The 24,380-nt window shown below is 46.2% G+C and overlaps 2 protein-coding genes across 14 annotated transcripts in view; both read right to left on the reverse strand.

Moving 5' to 3' along the window:
• NPEPL1 (aminopeptidase like 1) overlaps positions 1-3,480 on the reverse strand; it is a 21,758-nt gene extending 18,278 nt beyond the window's left edge. For 2 of the 3 annotated variants that reach the window (XM_032257178.1, XM_032257179.1), the window contains exons 1-3: positions 2,194-2,559; positions 1,322-1,507; positions 672-842 (exon numbers count right to left, since the gene is read on the reverse strand). In XM_032257178.1, the coding sequence (XP_032113069.1) occupies positions 672-842; positions 1,322-1,507; positions 2,194-2,343 (507 nt within the window). In that variant the 5' untranslated portion in view covers positions 2,344-2,559. Of the gene's footprint in view, positions 1-671; positions 843-1,321; positions 1,508-2,193; positions 2,560-3,423 lie in introns of those variants that run through there. The other variant, XM_032257180.1, reaches the window with a different exon arrangement.
• Positions 2,726-24,380, reverse strand: part of STX16 (syntaxin 16) — a 39,380-nt gene continuing 17,725 nt past the window's right edge. For 5 of the 11 annotated variants that reach the window (XM_032257186.1, XM_032257183.1, XM_032257182.1 and 2 more), the window contains 6 exons: positions 23,406-23,568; positions 22,248-22,339; positions 21,528-21,671; positions 19,595-19,675; positions 16,751-17,194; positions 15,475-16,590 (listed from right to left, as the gene is read on the reverse strand). In XM_032257186.1, coding sequence (XP_032113077.1) covers positions 17,090-17,194; positions 19,595-19,675; positions 21,528-21,671; positions 22,248-22,339; positions 23,406-23,568 — 585 coding nt within the window. In that variant the 3' untranslated portion in view covers positions 15,475-16,590; positions 16,751-17,089. The other 6 variants (XM_032257191.1, XM_032257189.1, XM_032257188.1 and 3 more) reach the window with 4 other exon arrangements.

Raw genomic sequence — 24,380 nt, forward strand, 5'->3', positions numbered from 1 at the left:
ACCACACATACACACACACCACATACCACACATACGCACACACAACACACACACCACTCATGCACATACCAGCACTCATGCACACACACCACACACAATACACACACACACAATGCACACAACACTCATGCACACACCACACACACACCATTCATGCACACATACCACACACACCACACACACACCACACATACACACCACACACACCATGCACACACCATACTCATGCACACACAGCAACACACAATACATACACACACACCGCTCATTCACACACCAACACTCATACACAGCAACACACAACACATATACACACACATCACACACACCACTCATGCACACACCAGCAATCAAACACACACAGCAACACACACCACACACACACACATCTCACATAAGCGGGCAGGGTTATTTGGAAAGCAGCATGGACGTGCCTGGCACTGATTAGGTGCTCAACAAACACTCGCTGTATATAACAGAATCCTGAAGTCAAAGACCAGGCTGAGGCAGAGGGAGAGGGCCTGGGTGTGGAAAAGCCTCTGCAGCTTCCCGGGAACCAAAGCAGCCACCCTCCCACCCCTCCAACAACACTTTTCCCTCTCCCAACTTCCATCCCACCTGCCCCAGCTCGCTGGGGCCCAGGGGCAGGGTCTGTCCCTCCAGACACCCACCTGCAGCGTGGACACCTCCACTGGCCCGTTGTCTTGTCCCACCAGGAAAAACTCCACAGTGACCGTCTTCTTCTCCAAGCGCCGAGAGGCACCTGAGCGGTGGGTGAACAGCGGGAAGGCCCGGGCCAGGGCACAGGCGGAGGCAAAGACCTCGGGCTGCTCGCAGACCATCTGTGGCACAGGGGGTTGATGGGGTGAGGGTGCAACAGCCACCACCAGGAAGTGCTGGGAGCTGCTCCTTGACCCCTCCCAACATCAGCTCCCCAGCAGATGACACCTAGACAGAGGTGTCCCATCCCTCAGGTCATCCCCGGAACCATGGAACCGCCATGAGTCTTCCTCCAAGAGAAATAACACATTGGCCACCAGATGCCAACAGCCTGATCAGCCAGGAAAATGACGGACAGAGGGACAGACACTAGATGGGCCTCAGGAAATCCAGGTTTGAGTCTCTGATTTCCCACCAAAACTGATCTGGGGCAAATCCCTGGGTCTCTCTGGAGCTGTTTCCCTGTCTGCAGAGCAGGGATTGTAATGTCGACGGCCCCCCGGCGGCGTGGCTGCGGTCTGTGCAGGGCTGAGAGCTCCCTAAGCCGAGCGCACCGCTGCCCACTAGGAGCAGCGTGGCTGCCTGCTCTCGAAGCACTCACCACAATGCAGCGATGCACTCCGGGCGGCAGGCAGGTCCGCACCAGCCGCGTGATGAAGTGGGCAGCCGAGGGGCTGTTGTGCCGGCTCACCCTGCAGGGCAAGGCAGCCACGGTGGCGTAGTTCAGGTAGAGGGGACAGCTGTCCGTGGGGTTGGGGTTGAGGGTGCTCAGGGCAGCCTGCCAAAGCTAGATCAGAAGGGAGAGACAAGAGACACAGGCTTCAAACAGCGGCCACGTGCCAGAGGCCCTGCTCCACGGCCACGGCCACGCCTGCAGTCTTGGAAGGGCACAGCACAGCTCCCCACCACTGCTGTCCCACCCTTAGGGAGGTGTGTCGCCTCTCTGCAGAGCTAAGTGTCTCTAGCTGGCTCGCAGCCCCCTGGTGGGATGAAGCCACTAAGACTGAAAGGGCCAGGCTGGGGGTTGCTTTGCTTCCAACACTCGGATGGGGCTTAGGCGGCTTCCACCAGAGAAGGGGCAGGGGCCGGGGGTCCCCAAGGAAAGGCAGCTGGGGACACTGCCACGGGAACTTCTGGAAAGCAGGGCCTGTCGCCAGGCAGGGCCGATGCGCCTCCCTGGGAGCGGCCGCGTCTCCCCGCCCTGTCCACAGGTGTCGCGGGATCCTGGGGGGGCGGTGGGCGCAGGGCTGGGCTGACAAGAGGGCGAGAGCGCCAAACCAGCGGCGGGGCCTGGGACTGGACCTCCGCGGGCGAGGATGGGCCTGGCGGCTGAGCCCGTCAGGGAGGCGGCCCGGCCTCGCTGGGCCCGGCCCGGCGGCGGCGGGAGTGCGGCGAGCGAGGCGGAGCCTCCGCGGGCCGCCCGGGCCTGGGCTTCCGCGGCGCTGGGCGCATGGCGGCCGGCGGCCCGCTCACCTCCTCGGTGACCCGGGGCTGCAGCTTCCCGCGGACGTGGCTCCAGGGCACGCGGTGCAGGTGGTGCAGCTGCCCGAGCAGCAGCAGGGGCCGGCTCTGCGGGTCCGCGTCCCCGGCGCTCGCCTGGAACTGCAGCCCCACGTTCGCCATCTTCCCGCCGGCCCACGCCCCGGCCCTGCCCGGCCCGGCCTGGCCCACCGCTCGGCCCGCTTCGCCCCGCTCCGGCCCGGGCTCGCACCGCCCCAGCCCTGCCCGGCCGCCCGCGGGCCCCGCCTTCCCCGCCGCTCCGGGCCGCTCGCGAGACGTGCAGGGCCCGCCCGGGGCGCGAGGGGGCGCCGGCCAGGCCGGGGGGAGGGTGCGGGCAGGCCCGAGCAGGCCCCAACGAACAGGGCTCGCGCCCCGGGCCTCCAGCGGCGCCGCCCCTTGGCCCGGCGGCGCTGGCGGCCCTGCCCAACACGCGGGGCGACGTGGCCCGCCAGGAAGCGCCTCCCGGCCGGGCCCGGCCTCCCTCGGGGCCTGGGCCGACGTGGGCCCAACCCCACCCTACACAGTTCCGGCCAGATCAGGCCCCAGGCCGGCCCCAAGCAGGTCCCCCGAGGTCCCTGAGCAGCCGCTGGTGATCCCCGGGGATCCCGCACCCTGGCCACCCATCAGTTAGGCCAGAGAGGCCCAGTGACTCTTGACTCGTCAGGTCCTTTTGCCCCACTGTCCGGCATGGTGGGCACAGCGTGGACGGTCACTTCCTCCTCACTTAATCGGAGGTTCCCTGGCGTTGATCAGATCTCGCTGTGCCAGGCACTGGCCTGGATGTCCAAGGGTGACAGGGACGAGGCTTTCCATCCAGGGCACTGCTGCTGGGATGGCCAGGCACTGCCTGGCTGCGTGGGGGGGGCCTTCTCACGCACCCTTTTGCAAGAAGGGCCATCTGGCACAGTCTAAGCAGGAAAGGAGGGAGGGGATGAGGAAGGAACAGGATGACCTGAGTCACCTCAGTCGCCTTGCAGGGGAGTAAAAGCCATCAGAGGGTGTGGGGCAGGTGCCGGGTGGTGGAGGAGCCAGGGGTGAGTGGTGAGTGGATGATGGTGGCGGGCGGTCCCACCCACAGGGTCAGATGCAGGGGTCAGGGAAGGAGGATGCGTTGGGTAGGCTCTGCCCAGGAGTCATTTAAAAGCAAAAATCTGTTACCCCACATCCTGATTGCTCAAGGGCCTTTGGTTGGCACTCTGTTACCTCCATCTAGTTCCATAAGCCACAGCTCTTATTTTCAGTTTCTTCTTCATTATCCACCTTAAAAAAAGAAAAAAAAAGGGCACTGTCAACTCCCTAGCGAGGCGTGGGAGGCTTTCCGCCACTGACCTCCCAGCTGGGCCCCCACCTCCGGGACTTGCAGCCCACCCGCCAGCCACACTTTCATGTTCCCTTCTCACGGGCCCCAGGTCTCCCTGCTGAGCTCTGAGCCACGCGTGGTCCCTGGCCCGGGGCAGGCCCTCAGAAACATCACATAGACTAGAGCTTCAGCATCCTGAAGGCAGGTCTTTTTGTCTGTTTTGGTTTGTTTTGATTTTTTTTCCTCCGCAGCCTGGCACGCCAAAAAAAAGGCCGTTGAAGGACGAAAGGAATTCCTTTGAAACCCTCTGCTTTCCCGACATAAAAGTCAACGCTAATTGGATCTTATTTTCTTCAAAAGATTTTACAGCAGCTGAATGTTTTCACACATTTGTAAAGGGTACTAAGAGCGTGTATGAAGATCTATCACTCTTTTTTCTGTTTGCAAATACGTTGCAGACAGGCACACGGCACTGCAGAGGACTGAGGCAGCTGGGGGATCTTCCTAGAGGGGGAGACCCGAAGGCCGTGCCCTGACAGACGTGGTAGGGTTTCTACAGGCGAAGAGGTGGAGAAAGAAGGCATTCCACTTGGGAGAAGTCCTGGGAGGAAACACAGACACACATATGTCCAGCAGGCTCCGAAACCTATGTGGTTAGAACAGAAGGTTCCTGGAAAAGAAAAGAGTGGGCGAGGAGATCGACTGGGGATTCTGGTTCACTCTATAGACATTTGCAAACTGAAGAGGGATCCAAGAAGCCTTTCAGATAGCCAGAGCTAGCAGTTTTGTGTACAAGGAGTTGGAAATGAGATAAACTGTTGGTGGAGAGGCCATTTTGGAGATGTTTTCCTTTTAGAATTGTTTCATATTTAAGAATAGACCGAATAACCCCGACAGCCCCTAGAAAGGATAAACAAGACGATTCAATTCAACCAGCATTTGTTGAGCACTTAGTACACACAAAGCAAGAGAAAACGTTAAAAGCGTTAAAAGCAAATATTGGTGATTCTGGTTTTAAACCACCCCTGAATCGAAGAAATCCAAACTAAACAGAATGCTAAGGAATTATTCCACTTCAAATGCCTGCCAATTTCCTCAAGATGCAGCTTGTGACAGATACAAATATATTCCAGGAAAGTACTTTCCCCTTTTCACTGCTGACTTTACAGACTTTAACATAAATAAGACAGGCAGCACTTTGTTTAGATAAATTTTTATGAAGGTATTAATCCGTGGCTTAGCATATATTTCACTGTCAATGAAAAATTCACCTCTATTTAATTTTCCTTAAGAAATGAAAGTTTAAAACAAATTACCAGATCTTTAATGCAACCCAAAAAGCAACTTATGTTTTTGATGACTTGAAACCTACTGCACATTCAACTGGATGTCCAGACTGAGCTCAAAAGTCGAAGAAAAGATTAAACACTTCTGGAACAAATCAGAATAAAGCTCCTAGGACTTATCAGGATGCTTTTTCATACAGGTCACATCCTAGGACACATTTCTCAAATCATATCATATAAGATGGCTCTAGGTGTTTGAAATGTCCATTTAGATGTTAATGTCATGTCACACTTCACCCATATAAAACCTAATGCCTGCTTAGACTCAGCTGATCGCCACGAGGTTCTCAGATTCCACTATACCCCATACTTCAAAGAAACACTCATTTCTTTGGCGCATCTGCTTCATATTTTCTGGTGTTTTCATTCATTTATTCATTTGACATACATTTGTTGAACATCAGTTCTAAAAAGCTCCAGGACCCATCAGGTTTTGGGGATGCAATAGTGCACATGCACGCATGCACATGTGTGTGTGTGTGTGTGTGTGTGTGTGTGGCCAGGAAGAGGAAAGGGGAGCAAATAGAACAGTAAAATCCAGAGATCTAGTTACTGTTTTGAGAAAATTGAGTTAGAGAAGGCCCCTAGGAGTAGGATGAGACTTTTGAATTGGGTCTTGAGGGATGGGTTCAAGTGTGTCAGGCACTTTGATCCCTGACCAAAGACTTGTTCCTGCAAAGGCCTGAAGTAGTAAAGGACGTGCTCATTCTGGCACTGTCAAAAGCTCATATGGGACCAGGCCCCATGGCTCACGCCTGTAATCCCACACTTTGGAAGGCTGAGGCAGGTGGATCATTTGAGGCTAGGAGTTTGAGATCAGCCTGGCCAACATGGTGAAAACCCATTTCTGCTAAAAATACAAAAATTAGCCGGGCCTGGTTAAGCCTGCCTGTAATCCCAGCTACTCGGGGGGCTGAGGCACAAGACTCACTTTAACCTGGGTTGCAGTGAGCCAAGATTGCACCATTGCACTCCAGTCTGGACAACAGAGACTCTGTCTCAAAAAAGAAAAAAGCAAAAAAGCTCATGTGATGGGACATAAAGTGTGCATAAAATATACATTCACCTTGCAAGTAAATGGACTTGACCTTGAAGGTAACTGGAAACCAGTGGAAGTGCCTCAGGCAGGCCTAAAGTGAAATTAAGGAAGGGCTCCTTCCTGCTTCAGAATGACTTGCTGCTTCATGAGCCCAGGGGAAGCAGAGGTGGGGTCAGCTCCAAAGACCTTGTCCCTACCACATGGTCCTGGAGCAGCTGGCTGAGAAGTGAGCCCACAACTAATGAAAACTGTGACAGCCACATGACTGCCCGAATGCTGCCCTGCGTTGTGGAGGTTTGTGCTGTCCCTCACCACAACCTGAGTGCCTGCACAGCAGGGAGGGCCTCGGTTCCCTTCTGCAACTGGCACCAGACACACCACCTAGATTTGCACTAAATGTTCCCTGAAGGGATGAAAAAGAATGCGTTGCCACGAAAAGCACATTTCTCTAGAAATGTTTTTGAAAAGTTCATTCACTTTTGGAAAAGTTGAAAATCTAGTATAATGAATACTTGTATACCCCTCACCTAGATTCATACATATATACGCAGACATAGATACACATATACACACATATATGTACACCCCCCCACCACACACACACGCATACAGGCACACCTCAGAGATATTCTGGGTTCAGTTCTGGACCGCCACAATAACACGAGGTATGCCTGTATATATGACACATGCGTGTAGGTGTGTGTGTACACATATTTCTCCCTGTACCATTTAAAGTAAGTTGTATACACCCCTACCACAGTGTGTATCTCTTAAGAACAAGGACACCAGCCCACATAGTCACGATCATATACTGATCATACCCATGGAAATTTAACAATGAGACAATACTATTATCCAACATACAGTCTGCAATGAAACTTCAATTGTCCCCTTGTCCTTCATGGCTTTTTCTTTTTAAATCCAGAATCCAAACAAGGCATTGCATTTGGTTGTGAAGACTCTCTGGCCTCCTTTAATCCAGAACAGTCCTGACCTTTGCCTTTCACACACTGGCATGTCCTACAGAAGCTCTCACCATCTGGGTTTGTCTGTTTCATTAGATTAGGGTTGAAAATTTTTGGCAACAATATGGGTTGTGGTTCCCATGGAACCTCATCAGGAAGCACATGATCTAAGTATCCCCCATCATTGAGCAAGTGGGGTCTGCCAGATCTCTTCATGGTAAAGTGTATTTCCCCCTTTTATAGTTAATTGAATTAATATAATTTCCTCTCTATAAGCCACGAAGTAACACGTCGAGACTAAGAATCTTCTGGGTCCCAGCTACCTTTTCCTGAACGTTTTTAGTATCCATTGATGATTTCTGCCTGAATCAAGTATTGGCTGAGTGATTTTCCAGCTCTATCCTCCCTTCTACACTTACTACCTGGTGTTCTTCAGCAAACACCTTCCCCCTCTCCCCAGGGCTGGCAGCGTGATGATGCAGAGCCTGTTTCAAAAAACAATTTCAACATGGCAACAGCTCAGCATTAACCAGACACAGGGCCCGTGTGGCCGCACACCCACAAAACCAGCCCTGCCCTAGCCCAGATTTATGTGCATCTCATCAAGTGCCACTGATCCCAAGCGTCCCCACTTAGGCCAGTGAGAGCCCCATCAGGCAAGCTCCTTTTTGATGTGTTCCTATCTGTTTTCAAGGACCCTGTCCTTTCTGGAACAGCAAGATCATCACAGGCTCACTTTGCTCCTTCCTCGACCCAAATCTAGAGTCAGTAATTTCTCCAAGAAACCCTAGCTCCATTCAGTGGGGAGAATGGTTGGTTAGAGCCAAGAGCTTCAGAGTTAGAAACCAAGCTCTCGAGCTGGGCATGCTCCTGCCACTTGGGCGTCACTGCTCCTGGTCCTCTTGGAACAGGTAGGATCAGGTTTTCTTAAACATCATAGTTGATACTGATTCCTCCCATTCAAATCCACATGACAGGGCTTCTCCTCACCTGCCCGTCTTCCAGAATTGCATCTCTCTCTGCCAGTGAGGACCCTAGTTCCCAACCCTTCCTAGAGATTCTGTTTCCCACAACACTTGCCAATAGCCTCTGCTCCTGACAACAGACTCCCAACACAGAGTTCAAAATGTTTTCACTTTGTGTTCTTCAGAGTATATCCCAGTGACATTTTCCATGTTTACTTGATTTTTATGCAGCTTACTGATTTGATATAGATTTAGGTTCATGAATCTGTACTTAACAGAAGGGTTCGCCATTTTCCATTTTCTACATTTTCTTTTGTGACGACGTACATTTTGTATTGTTCAAAAGTCACACCGGTAAAAATCAATGTTCAAAAAAGTCTCCCTATCTCTGCCCTTCCCCGTTTTCTCATTCATCCTTCATAGGTAGCATTTTTACTTCCACAGGTCACCTTTCTTACCCCCACAGGTTACCATTTTTATTAGCTTTTGGTTTATCTTTCCTGATTCTATCTGAAAAAAATAAGATTATTCATGGATCTTAACCAAAAGGTAGCATACTACATGCCATCTTTTGCACTTTGCTTGAAAAGCACATTCGGTAGCCTCATCTGCACGTACCATGTCTTTATCAGTGGGATGAGAGAATGTGTTCATAAAAATGTACCAGCAGAACCATTTATTAACAACAAAAAGTGTCTTTCCTAGCATGAGTTTTTAGGACCTCTCGATAAAATGAGGGGGCTGAACTAGTTGCTCTCGGAGGTCCCTTGCCATTCTAGCAGCCTAAATTGTCCTCCCAGGAAGGGCACAGTGTAAGACAGCAATAACCCTCGTGTCTCAGGAACGAAATTCTATTTACTTCTGAACACCAGCAAAATTATTTTTGCAGTTGCAAAAGTTTTCAAGGGCATGTTGAAGACCTGGAGCCTTGGGACAGGAAGCCTGTGAGAGGGAAACAAGAAATAATTAACAGACCAAATGTGGCTCCACATTCCTTTAAGCAAACTTAAGAAAATGGAGACTTACAGAAAAGCAAAATAGGGACTAAATGTTTGTTTTGATCAAGGAATCTTTGATTTAGGAAACCTTTCACTTATAGGATCCTTTTAAATAGTATGTTTCTCTTAGTGCATTGAAAATGATTCAATCTTCAAAAGCCTGAGTCACCTTTTTTTTCCCAGAAACACGCTTGTGTTTATTATACATCTATCTGTAATATCTGAATGTAGATCTTTTAAAAAGTTAAAAGAATCATCAGGGTGCGGTGGCTCACACCTGTAATCCGAGGACTTTTGGAGGCCGAGGTGGGCGGATCACCTGAGGTCAGGAGTTCAAGACCAGCCTGACCAACGTGGTGAAGCCCTGTCTCTACTAAAAATACAAAAATTAGCCAGGCGTGGTAGCAAGCACCTGTAATTCCATTTTCTCGGGAGGCTGAGGCAGGAGAATCACTTGAACTCGGGAGGTGGAGGTTGCAGTGAGCTGAGATTGTGCCATTGCACTTCAGCCTGGGTGACAGAGCAAGACTCTGTCTCAAAAAAAAAAAAAAAAAAAAAAGTAAAAAGAATCATAAATCTGTTGCTGAGGATTGTGGCAGCAAAGCAGTATAAGGAAAGGGTGGGGGAAGGAAAAACTCACCCAAAATTGTTAGTTTTTTTAAAGGACAATGAGAAAGAAATTCAGTATTTTTTTTCTCACTAAATCTGGAAGCTTCCATATTTTGGGCCGGTTCCTAGTAACGGATAGAAAGTACTAAAATGCAGCGACCTTACTTATATTACAATGCAGGTTAAAATACTAGATTTGAAACAAGATCACCTATCCATTCTCAATGATTTATAAAACCTGAGTGACATTATAACCCAAACAGAGTAAAAACCATTCCAAGCAGGTTCGTGGTTTCCCTAACATCTTCATAAATCCAGTAACTTAAACATTACCTATGAGAACCATAAAAAGAGACTTTGAAGTCTTTTTCTTAACGTGCTAGGAATACACAGTAAATACACACTTATAAAGTACTATTTTTAACACAGGATTTATTTGTTACATTATAAACTCGGGAGCACATGAAACCAAGTAGTGAATACATCTTTTCTCCCCACTTTAAATGAGAGGCTACTTTTTGTCTCCCAATGGTCTTGGGGCCAGGTAGCTGGAAGGACTCAGCACTCTTGAGTTTGGGGAGGTGGGTGCGTCAGGGATCTAAGCAGAAGAGGTGATGGGGCTGGTGGCCAGCTTAGGGACTCCCCCAGTTGGGGTCCAGGGTGTGCTCTTTTATCTGTACCACTGCTGGGGATTTTGGTAGCTCCGTATTGTGCAAAGATACAAAATGTATGCCTCTGTGGGGCACAATATGTAAGTGCTGAAGTTCTGTGCAGATTTAATTATTAGCATGAACTGAAGGTACTGTCATTGTTTAACTCATCCAACCTTTTAAATGGATAACCAACCTTGAGGCTTAATTGGATTTTTTAAAAAAATCAATTTCTAGCCATTAAATAGTGTTGAAATGAATGCTGCATTCTCAGGCAATTGTAAAATCAGTTTTGCTCAAGACTATTTTTTATTATTTACAGCTTTAAAATGACATTATACATCTCGATAAACGTTTTATGTACACATATACCTTTCATAAACAACCACAAACATACACGTACATACACTGAGTCACGTCACAAAAGAATCATTATTTTCTGTTGAGCAGCAGGCTGATTCATCAGCAGCAATCTCTTCACACCAATTATACAAAAAACTGAGCTGGGGATAATGACATACCACTGTTTGCAAATCTCTCTCAGCCTCAGCTGGTCTCATCTTTGTAATAAGAAAAAAATCCTTGAGGAAGCTTTTACCAAATCGCATCTTGACCATTAAATCTTTCTTGAGGAAGGTCATTTAATTTTATGGAAAGAAATGAAAAATTAAAATGGCATAAGCAGAAATAGTCCTGGTCTGGAAATCAGAACACTGATGATTCTAGTTCTAGTCCTGTGGCCTTGGCAAGAGAAAAACTTGGGTCTCAGTTTCCCCATCTGGAAAAGGGGGATGTTGGGATGGGGGAGTTGTTCTCTTTCCCCCATAGTTGATGAAAATGGAGGTCTAGCATGGTGTCCTGGGTCAGAACACCAAGTTAAAAAAAAATACAAAGAAAACATTTGATCCCCTCAGCACTTCCTCTGAGAAAAAGAGACCAATGGTGCATAGAGGATCTTCTGCCTCCATTACAAGATCTATAAAATGAAAGCAATAGTGACTACTGAGGGCAGAATTTGGATGATTAGTTAACAGCAATTATAGAATTATCCTTGACAGCACATGCTAAGCCCAGTGGTGTCTTTTAACTGAGCCTGATTTAAACATGCATTGTGTTGAACGGAGTATCATTTAAATGGTCCATTTTAGCCAGATTACGGAGGTGAAGTGGAGAACCACAGAGTTACCCTGAGCATTCAGGACAGTCCAGAGAGCTAATTTGGACAATTGGACACGATTATTTTCTTTTGCCTCAATTGACCAGATAATTGTACACAAGTCTCTGCCATTTGACTCCATGGAATGTCCCTTTGTGTCATAAGAAAGCCTGGCCATAGACTGGTGTACCCTGACATCTGTCCAAGGGTGGCATGGAGTTGGGAACAAGATGCATGCAGCTGACACCTAAAATCTAACTCTGAATCCTAAATCAGAAGCACTTTCACATGTGCTAAAAGTCTCTGCTTGCACCCAGGACTCTCATGAGTTCCTTCTAATACCCATCACTTTGGAGGAGGTTGTTTTCAAAACAGAATTAAACAAAACCATCAGGCAACAAGGTTACAAGTGGCATCTGCGTGGTCAAGAAAATTTGGAAACAAAATTAGGTGTTTTTTTTTTTTTTTTTGCTTTGTCTTAAGATGGAGTCTCCCTCTGTTGCCCAGGCTGGAGTGTAGTGGTGTGATCTCGGCTCACTGTAACCTCCGCCTCCCAGGTTCAAGCAATTTTCTTGCCTCAGCCTCCCTGGTAGCTGGGATTACAGGTGTGTGCCACCACGCCCAGCTAATTCAGTATTTAGTAGAGATTTTAGTAGAGACGGGGTTTTACTATGTTGGCCAGGCTGGTCTAGAACTCCTGACCTCTAGCAATTCACCTGCCTTGGCCTCCCCAAGTACTGGGATTATAGGCATGAGCCACCTTGTCTGGCCAAGACAATTAGTTTTTCAGAGCTAATACACACCAAAATACACAATTGTAGGCATGCATGTATGTGCATACACAGTGGTAAGTCCTGAAATGTAACTCACATTGGATGAACCAGGTCTGCCTACCTAAATCTCAGAAGAAATGAAAACTTACCATAACTAATTGATGAATTATAACCATGGGGAAGCAGGAAGTCTTTGTGATGAGCTGTCTTCCCTACACCCAACTAGGGACAACCCTTCTGTGAAAAGGTCTCTCCACATGGCTCCACATGGCTTGACTAGAGTAAGGGATGCCTATGATCAAGCTCATGGCCGCGTGTAGAATGGCATGCTATCCCATTAGATTTAGATGCAAATGGTGCTAGGCTAGGTAAATTTTGGTGCAGCTGCAGAACTATGGCAGATTGACCAGGAAGGATTTTAGATTGCTCAAACATCAGATCAGGATCAGACATTTTACAGAATGGTCACTAAATTTCACAGAGGAAATCTATATCCAGCCTGTTTACCTACTGTCAAAGTGAGTGTTCAAAGGGCCACTCCAATGGCCCCCCACTTCCAGGCATCCTGGCAAGTCATGCCTCCAAGTCACTGGTGGCATCTTGCAGCTCTCCACTGACGGCAATGCTTCTTCACATTGTGTCTCATGCTCTTGTAGTGCCGGTTCAAGACTGGGCCCCCAAAGACTCAGCTGAGAACATAACCCAAGAGGTCACCAATCACACAGGTGTTGGCACCTTTATGTGGTCCCCTTCGGGATGGAGGATTCTTTAATGTTATTAAAATATCATTGCCGGTCAGAGTGTTCTTAAACCCTATGGCAAACGTCTCTCCTTTGGGAATGGATTTGATTCTTGGACACAGCCAGTGGCCAACAAGCGACTTGGGGAAATGTAATTTCTAAACAAAAAACAAGGTGAGAGCACAAGAGGAGGCGGTTGTTTCTTTTGTGTGGTTTGTCAACAGGCTCTGAAGGGAACTGCTGTGAGTCACTGCAGCACCTCAGGACCAAACGCCAAGCGTGCCAAGGAGACCTGGCAGGCCAGCTGCTATCTTTTTTATGTATAGGTTCTGGTGATGAAACCACATACCCCTACTGTGACTCAGGTCCACATCTCCCACCAGCGTACGTATGCATGAAAGTCAAGCTTCAGGACAAAGGTCCTCCTTGGGGGACCCCAGGACAGGCACAATCAAGGGGAAATACAGTCTTGGCTTTGAGTTCCACTGGCAAACCCTGTCCCTGTTTTGGTGTAAGAGTAGGAAACAGTCATTTAGAAAGTCAAATCTCCTAGAGCCTGTGTGTAAGAAGTACTTCTCAACAAAGCACACCATAGTTTTATTTGAAGATGTCCAAATGTTTTTTGGTATGTATGTAAAGCATATATTTTCATAAGAAAAATAATTATCTGCCTTTTAGGCAGTTTTCCTTTTTATATATTGGACAGGAAATAGATTGTCCCTTTGAAAGCATCCAATAGATAGATCAACTTTCAGACACCAAGGCAAAGGCCTCAGGCACAAAGCAAAGAGTCAGGGGCCGAAAGGATCACAAAACTGGCTGGGCCCTCCCCTAACACAAACACACTGGAAGAAACATGAGCCCATTGTTAAGATTAATACAAGGATTGCAGGGTGTTCTTTAATCTGCATGATTGCTTTATTGTATAAAAAGTTTCCAGTAACAGTAAATTGGTTTTTAAAAAGGACAAAAAAAGTCATTTTGGATAGAAGCACTTCACTAATTGCTTTATTTAAGCATACAAGAAAAAGTGTCTTATCTGACCAATTAGGGTGGAAGGGTTTTATTACCTTTAAGAAGCCATTAGCTAGGATAAAACACTGAAACCACTTGTGTCAAAACAAATAAATAATGTAAATAACGCTCTCTCAATTAGCAGAGGGTGAATCAGAGACACACACCGCTTCACACGCATGGCCCAGCCAGCACCACCACCCCCACCCCCACCCCCAAAACGAACACAAGAGACAGCAGTTTTCAGTTACAATCTTGGGAAAGATCAGGAGCTTTGGAAAACTGATGGTAAACATGTCTGTTTCTCCTTCTACCTCTACTCAACCTGAGCCACCCCTGGATACTTTAAAGGAGGCATGTGGGCTGGGCATGGTGGCTCACACCTGTAATCCCAGCACTTTGGGAAGCCAAGGCGGGAGGATCATGAGGTCAGGAGATTGAGACCAACCTGGCCAACATGGTGAAACCACATCTCTACTAAAATACAAAAAATTAGCCAGGCGGGGTGGCATGTGCCTATAGTCCCTGCTACTCAGGAGGCTGAGGCAGGGGAATCACTTGAACCTGGAAGGCAGAGGTTGCAGTGAGCCGAGATCACACCGCTGCACTCCAGCCTGGTGACAGAACAAGACTCCATCTCAAAAAAAAAAAAAAAAAAAAAAAGAGAAGGCATGTGTCCAGAAGCTGCACCCAGGGATGCCCAGAGGGAGCCTGCCCTGCTAGGCCTCTTCTCCAAGGGCGAATCCCAGGCAGGGAAGACTGGCCTGGGTGATCGTTACCTCCACAGCCCAACAGAGTGCGGAGAAGCATGAGGTGCCCACAGACGATGGCTGTCAGCGAGTAAAGGGAAAGAAACCCTGAGGTACCATGATTCTTTTCTCTTCCTCAAATGCTGCTGATCTCTCCCCAAGTACAGGCTCAACAGAAAAATACAGTGGTTTGAGGACCCCAGGAAGTCAGCACACAGGCCGGGGGTCAGCTAGCTCCAGGCTAGGTCTCTCTCTCTCCCACCTTGGGAAAACAGTCACAGCACCAGTGCCCTGGCTTCAGGTAGAATGGGACAGTTCCCCAACCTGGAGGACATCCTTAAAACAATCTCTAATCAGGTCTGCTATTTTACCCCAATAAGTGCAGGGGACAAAAACCAACCTTTATCACCCTATTGGGTGAAAATAAATATAAACAAATGACGATCTTCTCCTACAGGGTCAGTTTCCTTCAAGGGTTTCTAAGACTCAGCACTTTAAAAAAGCTTGAACAGGAATCCGGTATTGCCACTGCAGACCGTTTTTGAGGCCAGTTCCCTAATTCGGACAGCCCCACTCCTAAGAGGAACAGGTCTAACTTGGAACGTCCCAACCATGGGTTAAAATCAGCTGAGATGAAAGAACACCTCCAATGACTCTCAAGAGCTATGGAAGCCTCACCATTTCAGGGGTGACTGATGAGGTGCTGGCTTCTTATTTTCCAGCCCTCTTTCCTAAACAATACTTGTCAGGGAAGACCAGGGTTGCTTCCTGAAATGCCAGGGACAGGTCCTTTCCATTCCACAGCTACATCAGTAAAAAGGAAACCAGTGGCTGCTGGAGGTGGCACCAACTTGGAACGGGAAGGCTGGGGCAGGGGTTTGCATGTTAAGCCCACGAGCTGTTTGGACAGCTTCAATCTCTGGACTTGAGTTTAAATTTCTGGAAACAACTTCAAAGTCAACTCTAGAGAGACATTTTATGTGACTGGTCCAAATAAAATGCAGTACATTGAATGAGGTCATACACTTCTTAAACTTTGTAAGAGAAGCAAAAACAATGGAAAAAGCCATTAAAAATTATACAAAGACCATTAAAACTCTACTGGTGTCAATTAAAACAAGGCCAATAAAACATGAACAACTTCAAACTTCCCATCCCTTTCCACACTATTCTACAGTTGTAGGAATGTATTTGAGCACCATATTGATAACAGGTAGGAAAAAGATGAAGTCTTACTTTGGTGATCTGACCCACACTCACACAAACGAGGAGCGTCCTAGTCAAGATGCCCACAGTCCTTGGCATTGTGCCTGCTTCCTAGGCATTGCTCAGTGGCAATGGAAGAGCCAATAAATCAAATCACTGGTGGAATATTTTACTTTGAAATGGAGTGATGTTTGGTTAATAATTTGAGATCCACTAATCCTAAATGGGGTGACCCATTTAAAATGGCCTCTGTGTAAATTCACAGTTCATTAAATAGAGTCTGGTTTGAACAGGTCATTATGTAGTTAGTATATAAGTAATGGATTGAGCAAGGAGGCTGGGGATACCCACGGGGACACACTGGCTGAGACTGGTGGCTTTCATAACACTGTCAAGCTTTCTTTTAATGCGAGATTCATTCAAATTGCCAACTTAATTTTAGGTGGTTTTGCTTAGTAACCCCTTTTGGTTTACAGTAGAAAACACAGTGCAAAAATTTTAAATAAGGAATATTCCATTTACAATTAATTTAAACTTATGAAGCTGTTTTAACTGGCCCATCTAAATGTGTTAATTAACATCAATGATGGTTTCTTATTTTTCACACTTTGTTACTCTGATCATTAACAGTGATGGAAAAGCTAAATTAAGTTAATGGGGAACGGATTATAAATTCTTAAAGGACTTCTTAGTTGTTTTCAACTGGAAAATATATAGAGAAGATGAAGAGGCATTTTTGCCTCTACTCATCAATTTTTGGTACCAAATTTCTTAAAACCCAGATGGTTTAAAGAAAATTTTTCCAAAAATTATTTTAACATTCTGCTCAGACATGGCTGCTAGAAAAATAGCATATACACGTGTAACACCGAACAGCTTCTGCAGTCCGTGTAGCATATACACGTGTAACACCGAACAGCTTCTGCAGTCCCTGTAGCATATACACGTGTAACACCGAACAGCTTCTGCAGTCCCTGTAGCATATACACGTGTAAACAGCTTCTGCAGTCCCTGTAGCATATACACGTGTAATACCAAACAGCTTCTGCAGTCCCTGCAAACATCCAGCTCGCTTTCTCTAAGAAAAATATATATTATAACTGATCACAGAACTCAATCTCTATTGTGCAGCAGTATCAAAGGTCCTTAAATTCTCAACAATGAAGGAAAAACAAAAGCCCATTCCGCGGACCGCTTGAGCAGGACTAGTGGAGGAGGAGTCCGTGGATGGAAAGGTTCTCTGCCCCGACGCCCTCGGATTCCTCGGGGCTGCACCTCTGACAGCAGCTGGCCCGCGCAGGCCAAGCCCCTCACACCGGGAGATGCATGCGTGCGACACACACGAGAACCCAATGCCACTTATCGAGACTTCACACCAACGAGGACAACAATGAGCACAATGATGATGACAAATAATATTAAAATCACAAGCATCTTCCGATTCTTCTTTTGATACTGTTCTGCCTACAAAAAGAGGAGGGGAAAAAAGGCAGTCATTTTCCCCAAAATCCCAAATCAGGTCCCACGCATTTCCAGACTGAGGCTTCTGGATCTGTCTGCACAGTGACTGAGGTCTCTGCTACAGGCTACATGATCATAATCCTTCCATCAATCCCAGGGAATTCTGTCACCAGGAGTGGAAGAGCCCCATGATCCTGGAGCTGCTTATTTGCCCTGGGCGTGGAAATGGACTTGTTGGAAACCTACTACTAAGACAAAGGCTGACAGGGAAGTCTAAGCTCATGCTTCCGGATGCCGCTGGGCCTGCTTCTCCCTGCTTCTCCCCGCTTCTCCCTGCTTCTCTTCTCACGGGCCGTCCACTCCTCGTCCCGGCTCCTTGAGCGAATGCGCGGCTCCTTCACCGCGGAAGGAAACAACGGGCTGGAGGAGCATAAGCGGCAGGTAGGCAAAGATGCCTCCAGAGAGGCCCCATTTCGGCCTCCCCTAAATTTGGAAACAAGAACTCATCCTTTGAAATAAAAACAGACACGATACAGCAAAGGCACTCCCAAGCTCAACCTGGGGACAAGGCCGCACCCTGCTTATCTCTTCACCTGAACACCGCATCCTGGAAGCTCAGCGGGAGCGCGGGAACTCCACCATGCCTGGTACAGAAATGCCAAAGGGCCCCGCCTGGCTGGTGAAAGACACACAGCACTGAGAAGCGAGAGCCAGAGGGCAGAGGAGTTCAGAGGGAGCCGGGAAGCACGTCCAGGGAGAGTATGCGCTGCCCTCTTCCAGACCTTGCTATGGCACAGGAGGAAGGGCAGCGGGAAGGCAGCCCTGGCGAGAATGGCAATTTCTTCTCCTCCATCCCCCTCGGTGGGCTTGTTCCCGAAGCGAGCCTGCCCGCCCACCTGGAGGAGCCCCTCATCCACCAGGAGGAACGCCACTGGAGAGTCGGGTCATGGGGAGCAGCTCCCAAAGCTCAGTCACCCTTAGACCAACCGACTGCTGAGCACCGGCCAGCCGCGGTGCTGTCTACAGCCTTGAGGCTGGAGGGAAGACGGAGCACGCTGACTTTTCTAATAAGTAACCCAGAACACCAGGGAAGCCAGTACTAAATAATATACTGTAAAACCTCTCAAAATGATTTATAAAGTAGAACCTAAAACAAAATTTTTAGTTCCCAGTAGATTTGCTCACTCCCGCAGAGAAAGCTTTTTCTTTTATCTGTTATATTACAAAACATGTTTCACTAATTTTTATTTAAGAAACTTCAAAACCAATGCATAATTCAGCAGCACATCAAAACCTGGGTATTACAGAATGAGAAACTAGTTTTCACTTTTAATAGATACGGCTTGGCAACCAAATTAATCTAAATGCTTAAGGAGCCCCTGCTTAGAGGAGGTCAGACCTCTCTTCCCCACCACAGGCTGGAATCTCATATCCACCCAGCACGTGGCAACAAGCACCCTGAAAAGACAGCTCAGCTCAGGGTTTTGGGTTAGACAAGGGTAAGGGCTGACTTTCTGTAAACCCAATGCTGCTGTTAGATGGGGTGATCTCTGGTATAGGAAGCAACTGATTTTAGAAAAACGGTAGAGTAGTCCAATAGTGAATTCGCAAAACACTCATTATATGGCTAGAAATTCCACTGGGCCTCAAAGATACAAGAAAATGGACACTACCTATAAAGTATTGTTATATTCCTTTTAAAGAAAATATGTAACCAATTATATATGAGATCCACTCAGAAGTTTATGCCATGTTTCTCATAACTGATTATAAGATTCCTAAGATGCTTTCCATCTATTTTTTTTAAAAGAACAAACATCATAAAAAACACCCCTGAAATAACTACCTTATTAGCACAGAACAGAAGAACTACTCTCGCTTCAACAAACTTCTCTTCTCTCAAGGTAATCCACAGACATGCTGTGGTAATTAAAGAGAAAATTAGATTTTTATCTTCTCCATAATGATTTTACACCAGCAATTCATCAGAAATGTGTGACGAGAGGCCTGAGTCAGTGGCAGCAAGCAGATTTTCAACACATATTTTAGCAAATGCCCATTCGACTGATTTTCTAAAATAAGAAGTCTCAGAAAAGGATGAAATATTTTCTAAAAGGAAGAAAACTCCAATCCCTTTGGAATTTACTGTCATAAAAAGGAATTCTTAGCAATTCTGGATCTAGGTGTGGGATACACCTGGAATCATTAACTGCAATAAAATGGCAACAGCCCCCACAATTGGCATTAAATGAAATGAATCCCTTTTTACACTACCATACTGAAAGTGGACAACACAAACAAAAATGCTGAAGATAGTTATGGTGGAAGAGAAATCTCTTACCAATTCCTGATTATTTGAAAATAGATCCTAAAATTCCCAATTCTTGAAAGACGTGTCATTACCTTGTGAAGCTGCTTCAAGCCATCTTCCGTTTTGATACAGGACTGTTCAACATTATAGTCAATTCTATCAAGGACTGTACCCTAGGTATAAATGACAGTTATAGACGATCAACAATGGCAACTGGGAAAACTGGACATCAAAAATGAGATATACAAATTATAGACATCATCATGCAGAAGATGATGCTTTCCTTCCCTGTGTGCTGCAGGTACACACGGAGGGCTCTGAGTCCCCCTCAAGCAGGGTCAGGAGCTCGATGGCAGAGTGCTGGTTAGTGCCATCACGTCTAGTTCACGAGAAAGAAGTACTGACAGACTGAGGTTTCCTTTTTGGTTTTCGCTACCATACAATAGGCCATATTCAGACTTACTTGGGCCTTAAACAATATATAGTTCAGTGGAAAGAGGCTCTGAACAGCAGAGAGGCTCTGTACCCATTTTGTGCCTACACACTTGGACTCATGTAAGCAGAGAACAGCAGCACAACCCTGTTAGGAGCAGACCACAAACTGACTATCATGTCTAGAAACGTGAATACACATCTCTATGGGTCAGAGCAGACAATGTGCCATCTAAAATTAAAAATCTGGCCTCAAAGAAAAGATGTTTAATTGTTTAATCTCTTAATACAAATCAGAAGAAGGGGACACTGGGCTATAGGGAAGAACAGGGCTTTTATTGGAAACATGCTGGATTAGAAGAGATAGCAGTTCACTGAGAACTGCTGGAGTAATTAATGTAACTGGATCTTTCAGAGCCTGAACACTCCATTCTGCAGTTGGTTTCAGGGGGATCAGGACCCAAATCCCTGCTGGCAAGATAATAAAATGCCCTAATCAGATTTTAACAGTGAACAACAATTTAATTCTACTTGAAAGCTAGTGGTTCCAACTGCCATTACACAATAACCTGCCAAAATTAGAAGGGAAATCTTATATATTGGCAGAATCATTGCTGAGCTTGGTCAGAGTCAACTAGGTCTTTAAAGTAGGGTGCTCACATTAAGTACCCTGGAGGGATAGGAAGAGAAAATTAGAACTTCTAAAAAAGATTTATTAATATTCTTATAGGGAATGCCAGTAGCCTATGTATATAATTTGTAAATACAAATTATTGAGTATCCCTTATCTGACATGCTTATTCTGGATGGGACCCAAGTCTAAACACGAAATTCATTTATGTTTCCATATACCTTATATACATGGCTTGAAAGTAATTTTATTTTATATATATATATATGGGTTGTTTTTTTTTTTTGTTTTTTTTTTTTTTGAGACAGAGTTTCACTCTTGTTGCCCAGGCTGGAGTGCAATGGTGCAATTTCGGCTCACTGCAACCTCCACCTCCCAGGTTCAAGTGCTTCTCCTGCCTCAGCCTGCCGATTAGCTGGGATTGTGGGCAGGCGCCACCACACCCCACTACTTTTTGTATTTTTAGTAGAGACAAAGTTTCACCATGTTGGCCAAGCTGGTCTCGAACTGCTGACCTCAAGTGATCTGCCCACCTTAGCCTCCCAAAGCGGTGGAATTACAGGCATGTGCCACCACGCCCGGCCGCAACATTTTCAATAGTTTTGTGCATAAAACAAAGCTTTAACTGCAACCTGTCACATGAGGTTTTGTGTAGGTATTTTCCACTTGTGGCATCATGTCAGCACTCAAAAAGTTTCAGATTCTGGAGCATTTTGAATTTCGTATTTTCTGATTAGGGATGCTAAGTATATATTTGTAAACATATGTATATGTGTATATATATTTGCAAACACAAAAGGACAGACATACACACACACACACACACACACACACACACACACACACACACACACACGTTGGGGGAAATGGCTCCAATTTTTTCCCTGAAAGGAGTACAGGAAAAAGAAGGAGCAGATAGTATGGCAGGAAAGCCTGTTGACAAGGAAGGCCAGCTCACGTACCTGTTCTACAATCATCGCTCCTAAGTCCCTAAATATTTCATTCAGGTCAGAAATGGACTGTACAATCTGGCGGATCTCTCGCTCCCTCTCTTCCACCATCAGTGTGTTCTGCTCCACCAACACTAACTGGTCATCGGTAAAACCCTAGCAAAACAGTGTACAATTTGTTGGTTAGATTTTTTTTCCCCCTCTCAGGAAAGCTATGGTGTACTAGTCTAGATATAAATATAAGTTAAAGAAAATGAAAATAATTTAAAGAAAATGAATTCTGAAAATATTTCTGTAAAGCACATAAATAATAAGTAAACACTTATTTTTTCCTAACAGGAAAGACTCAAACTCCCTAAATCAGCAGGATCTAAAGCTCTGAGGCCACAGCAGGGAAGACAGAAGCCCACGTCTGCAGCTCTGCAAGGGCACAGGAACAAAACCCCCAAAATAGCCCTCTGCTGCTCTGCGTTCTTCCTAAGAAGGCAGGGTGTTGACCACTTTCCCAAATGTTCTGGAAAGCAGATTACAAGGTCTCCCTCCCTGTGGCCTTTGGAAAGGAACAAACAGTACGGCTGTTCTTCCACCTGCTGCAAAAACAACTTGATGAATACACAAGTCAGCTGTACCAATCCACTGACACTGCAGGTAAGTTCGAGGTCTAGGAGGAGAAAGCAGCAGCAGAATGGGGTGCACAGACCCGGCAGTCAGCTTTGCAGCGCTTTCACGTACCCGATGGTAAAGAGTATTATCGTCTCCATCATCCATTAGTGGTACTGACGTGTCAAAAAAATGCTGGGATCTTTCCTCTCGATTCTTCATGCCTACCACAGACAGGAATTCATTTTACTTGAATATGTAAACCACCCTGGTTATTGCTCTACCATTAAAAAAGGGAATTCTAGAGTAAACGTCAACAGTCAAAGTGGAGATATTCTTAGCCACTTTAAAGAAGCCTATCTCCAATGGGGGTAGAGGGAGAGTAAAGGATTACAAACACACAATAATATGCAGGCATTTGGGATTATTCAAGACAAAGTCACAGTGTAAACGTGCACAATTCACTTGATGCCAAGACAAAAATGACACAACCATCTGAGAATCTCTAAGTGAAACAGAAATATTTAACCTAACTGCTGTTACAAAGCATTTTAAAAAATCAATATTTCTCTCTAGAAGCATCTCTAGTAAGAATTCCAAATGGCCCTAATCAAATTTTGGAAGTAATAAAATTAAAATACAAATCTGCCAGTTGTCAGAGGGAGAAAGAGGGAGGGAGAACTGAAGTTTTTTTTTTTTTTTTTTTTTTTTTTTGGAGACTGTAGGGACTTTATTGATTACAATGGCCATTTTTAAAACCCAGCTTACAGGGCGATTCGAATGAAAAGATAGCTGAAATCGGGCTTGGGGCTATTTGTTGAGTGAAACCGGTGGTGCGAGCAGAGGAAGCGAGGACCCCGGGGAGGGATTCTCAGGTGCTCCCAAACACTTTGGTTGTTATGCAAATATGCGGCTTTCCCTAATAACAACTGCCTTTGCCTATTTAGTAGCAGCTCTCCCAAACCCGAACATCTAGAAAACAACAGGTTTTTCAAATGTGCTTGATTGATTTTCAAATTCTTGCAGCTTCAACAAAACAAATTTTGTTTGCTGCGATCCTGAACTATCTGGGTGCCCTCCCCCAGCCTGCGTCGGTACTCCACGCTGTGCCTTCATTCCAAGCCAGGGTTTCACGTGGAGAGGAGGCTTCCCTTTATTGTGTAAGGTATGAACGTGCTCAAAAGCTAACAATGAAAGGTATTAGACTACGTGGAAAAATAGTCGCAAAAAAGAAAACAGAAAGTGCTTTTCTTACTCAAAATCCCTTCACTAGGCCTGGGCAGCACTCACGTTTGAGGTAGCCCGACTGTGCGTGCCGGAAGCTGGTGGAGAGTTCCTGCAGGGCCTGCGCCAGCGAGGCCACCACGTTCCCAAGCAGCCGCCCCTCCTGCTCGGAGCAGGCCCGGGCCCGGCTCGGCAGGGCCTGCACGGCACGCTGGCACCTGTGGAAGAGCTAAGAGAACAAGCCCGAGGCTCAGGGCAAGCCTGTGAGAGAAGCCCCTCTGCTAACACTGCCATCATCACAAGCCAGAGTGAGAAGTGAGCGACTCTGTTCACTCAGGTTGGTTTACAGAAGGGTGAACAGATAAATGGAATGTGAGGCTTAATTTATACACACTCAACTCCTGCTGTGCAGGGCCTGCTGTGTGCCCAGCTGCGCACGTATCATTACATTAGATAGGCTGAGCACCCCTCATCCGAAATGCTTGGGATCAGCAATGTTCGGGATTTCAAATTTTCGGAGATTTTGGAATATTTGCAGAATACCTACTAGCTGAGCACACCAATCTGAAAATTCGAAATCCAAAATGCTCCAATGAGCATTTCCTTTGAGTGTCATATTGGCACTCTTTCAAATTTTGGAGTATTTTGGATTTCCGATTTTCAGATTAGAAATCTTCAGCCGGTACTATCATATATCATATTATTGCATTCTTCTCGTTTAATCCCTAACAAGCATCTTATGAGGATGGTACTATATTAGTCCCATTTTACAGAAGAGAACACTAGAGTCAGAAGGCTTAAATGAGAATCATGCAACTGTTAAACTGCTAAGAGCTAAGGTTCAAACATTCCAACACTCCAGGGTTTTTCCCAAAGCACCATACTCCTCTGATAATTAGCACCCAGGAGACTTAAATAAAAAATGTAAACACTGGAGTTTAAACAGGAGTCCTATTATTTTTAAATTAGTCAAATTTAATATTTTATTAAAAAAATTTCCTAGGTTACTTTTCAATTATAAGGACTATATTTTAGCATTAA

The sequence above is a fragment of the Sapajus apella genome, unplaced genomic scaffold (assembly GCF_009761245.1).
Source record: "Sapajus apella isolate SASKATOON/1434 unplaced genomic scaffold, GSC_monkey_1.0 scaffold96, whole genome shotgun sequence".
NCBI lineage: Eukaryota > Metazoa > Chordata > Mammalia > Primates > Cebidae > Sapajus > Sapajus apella.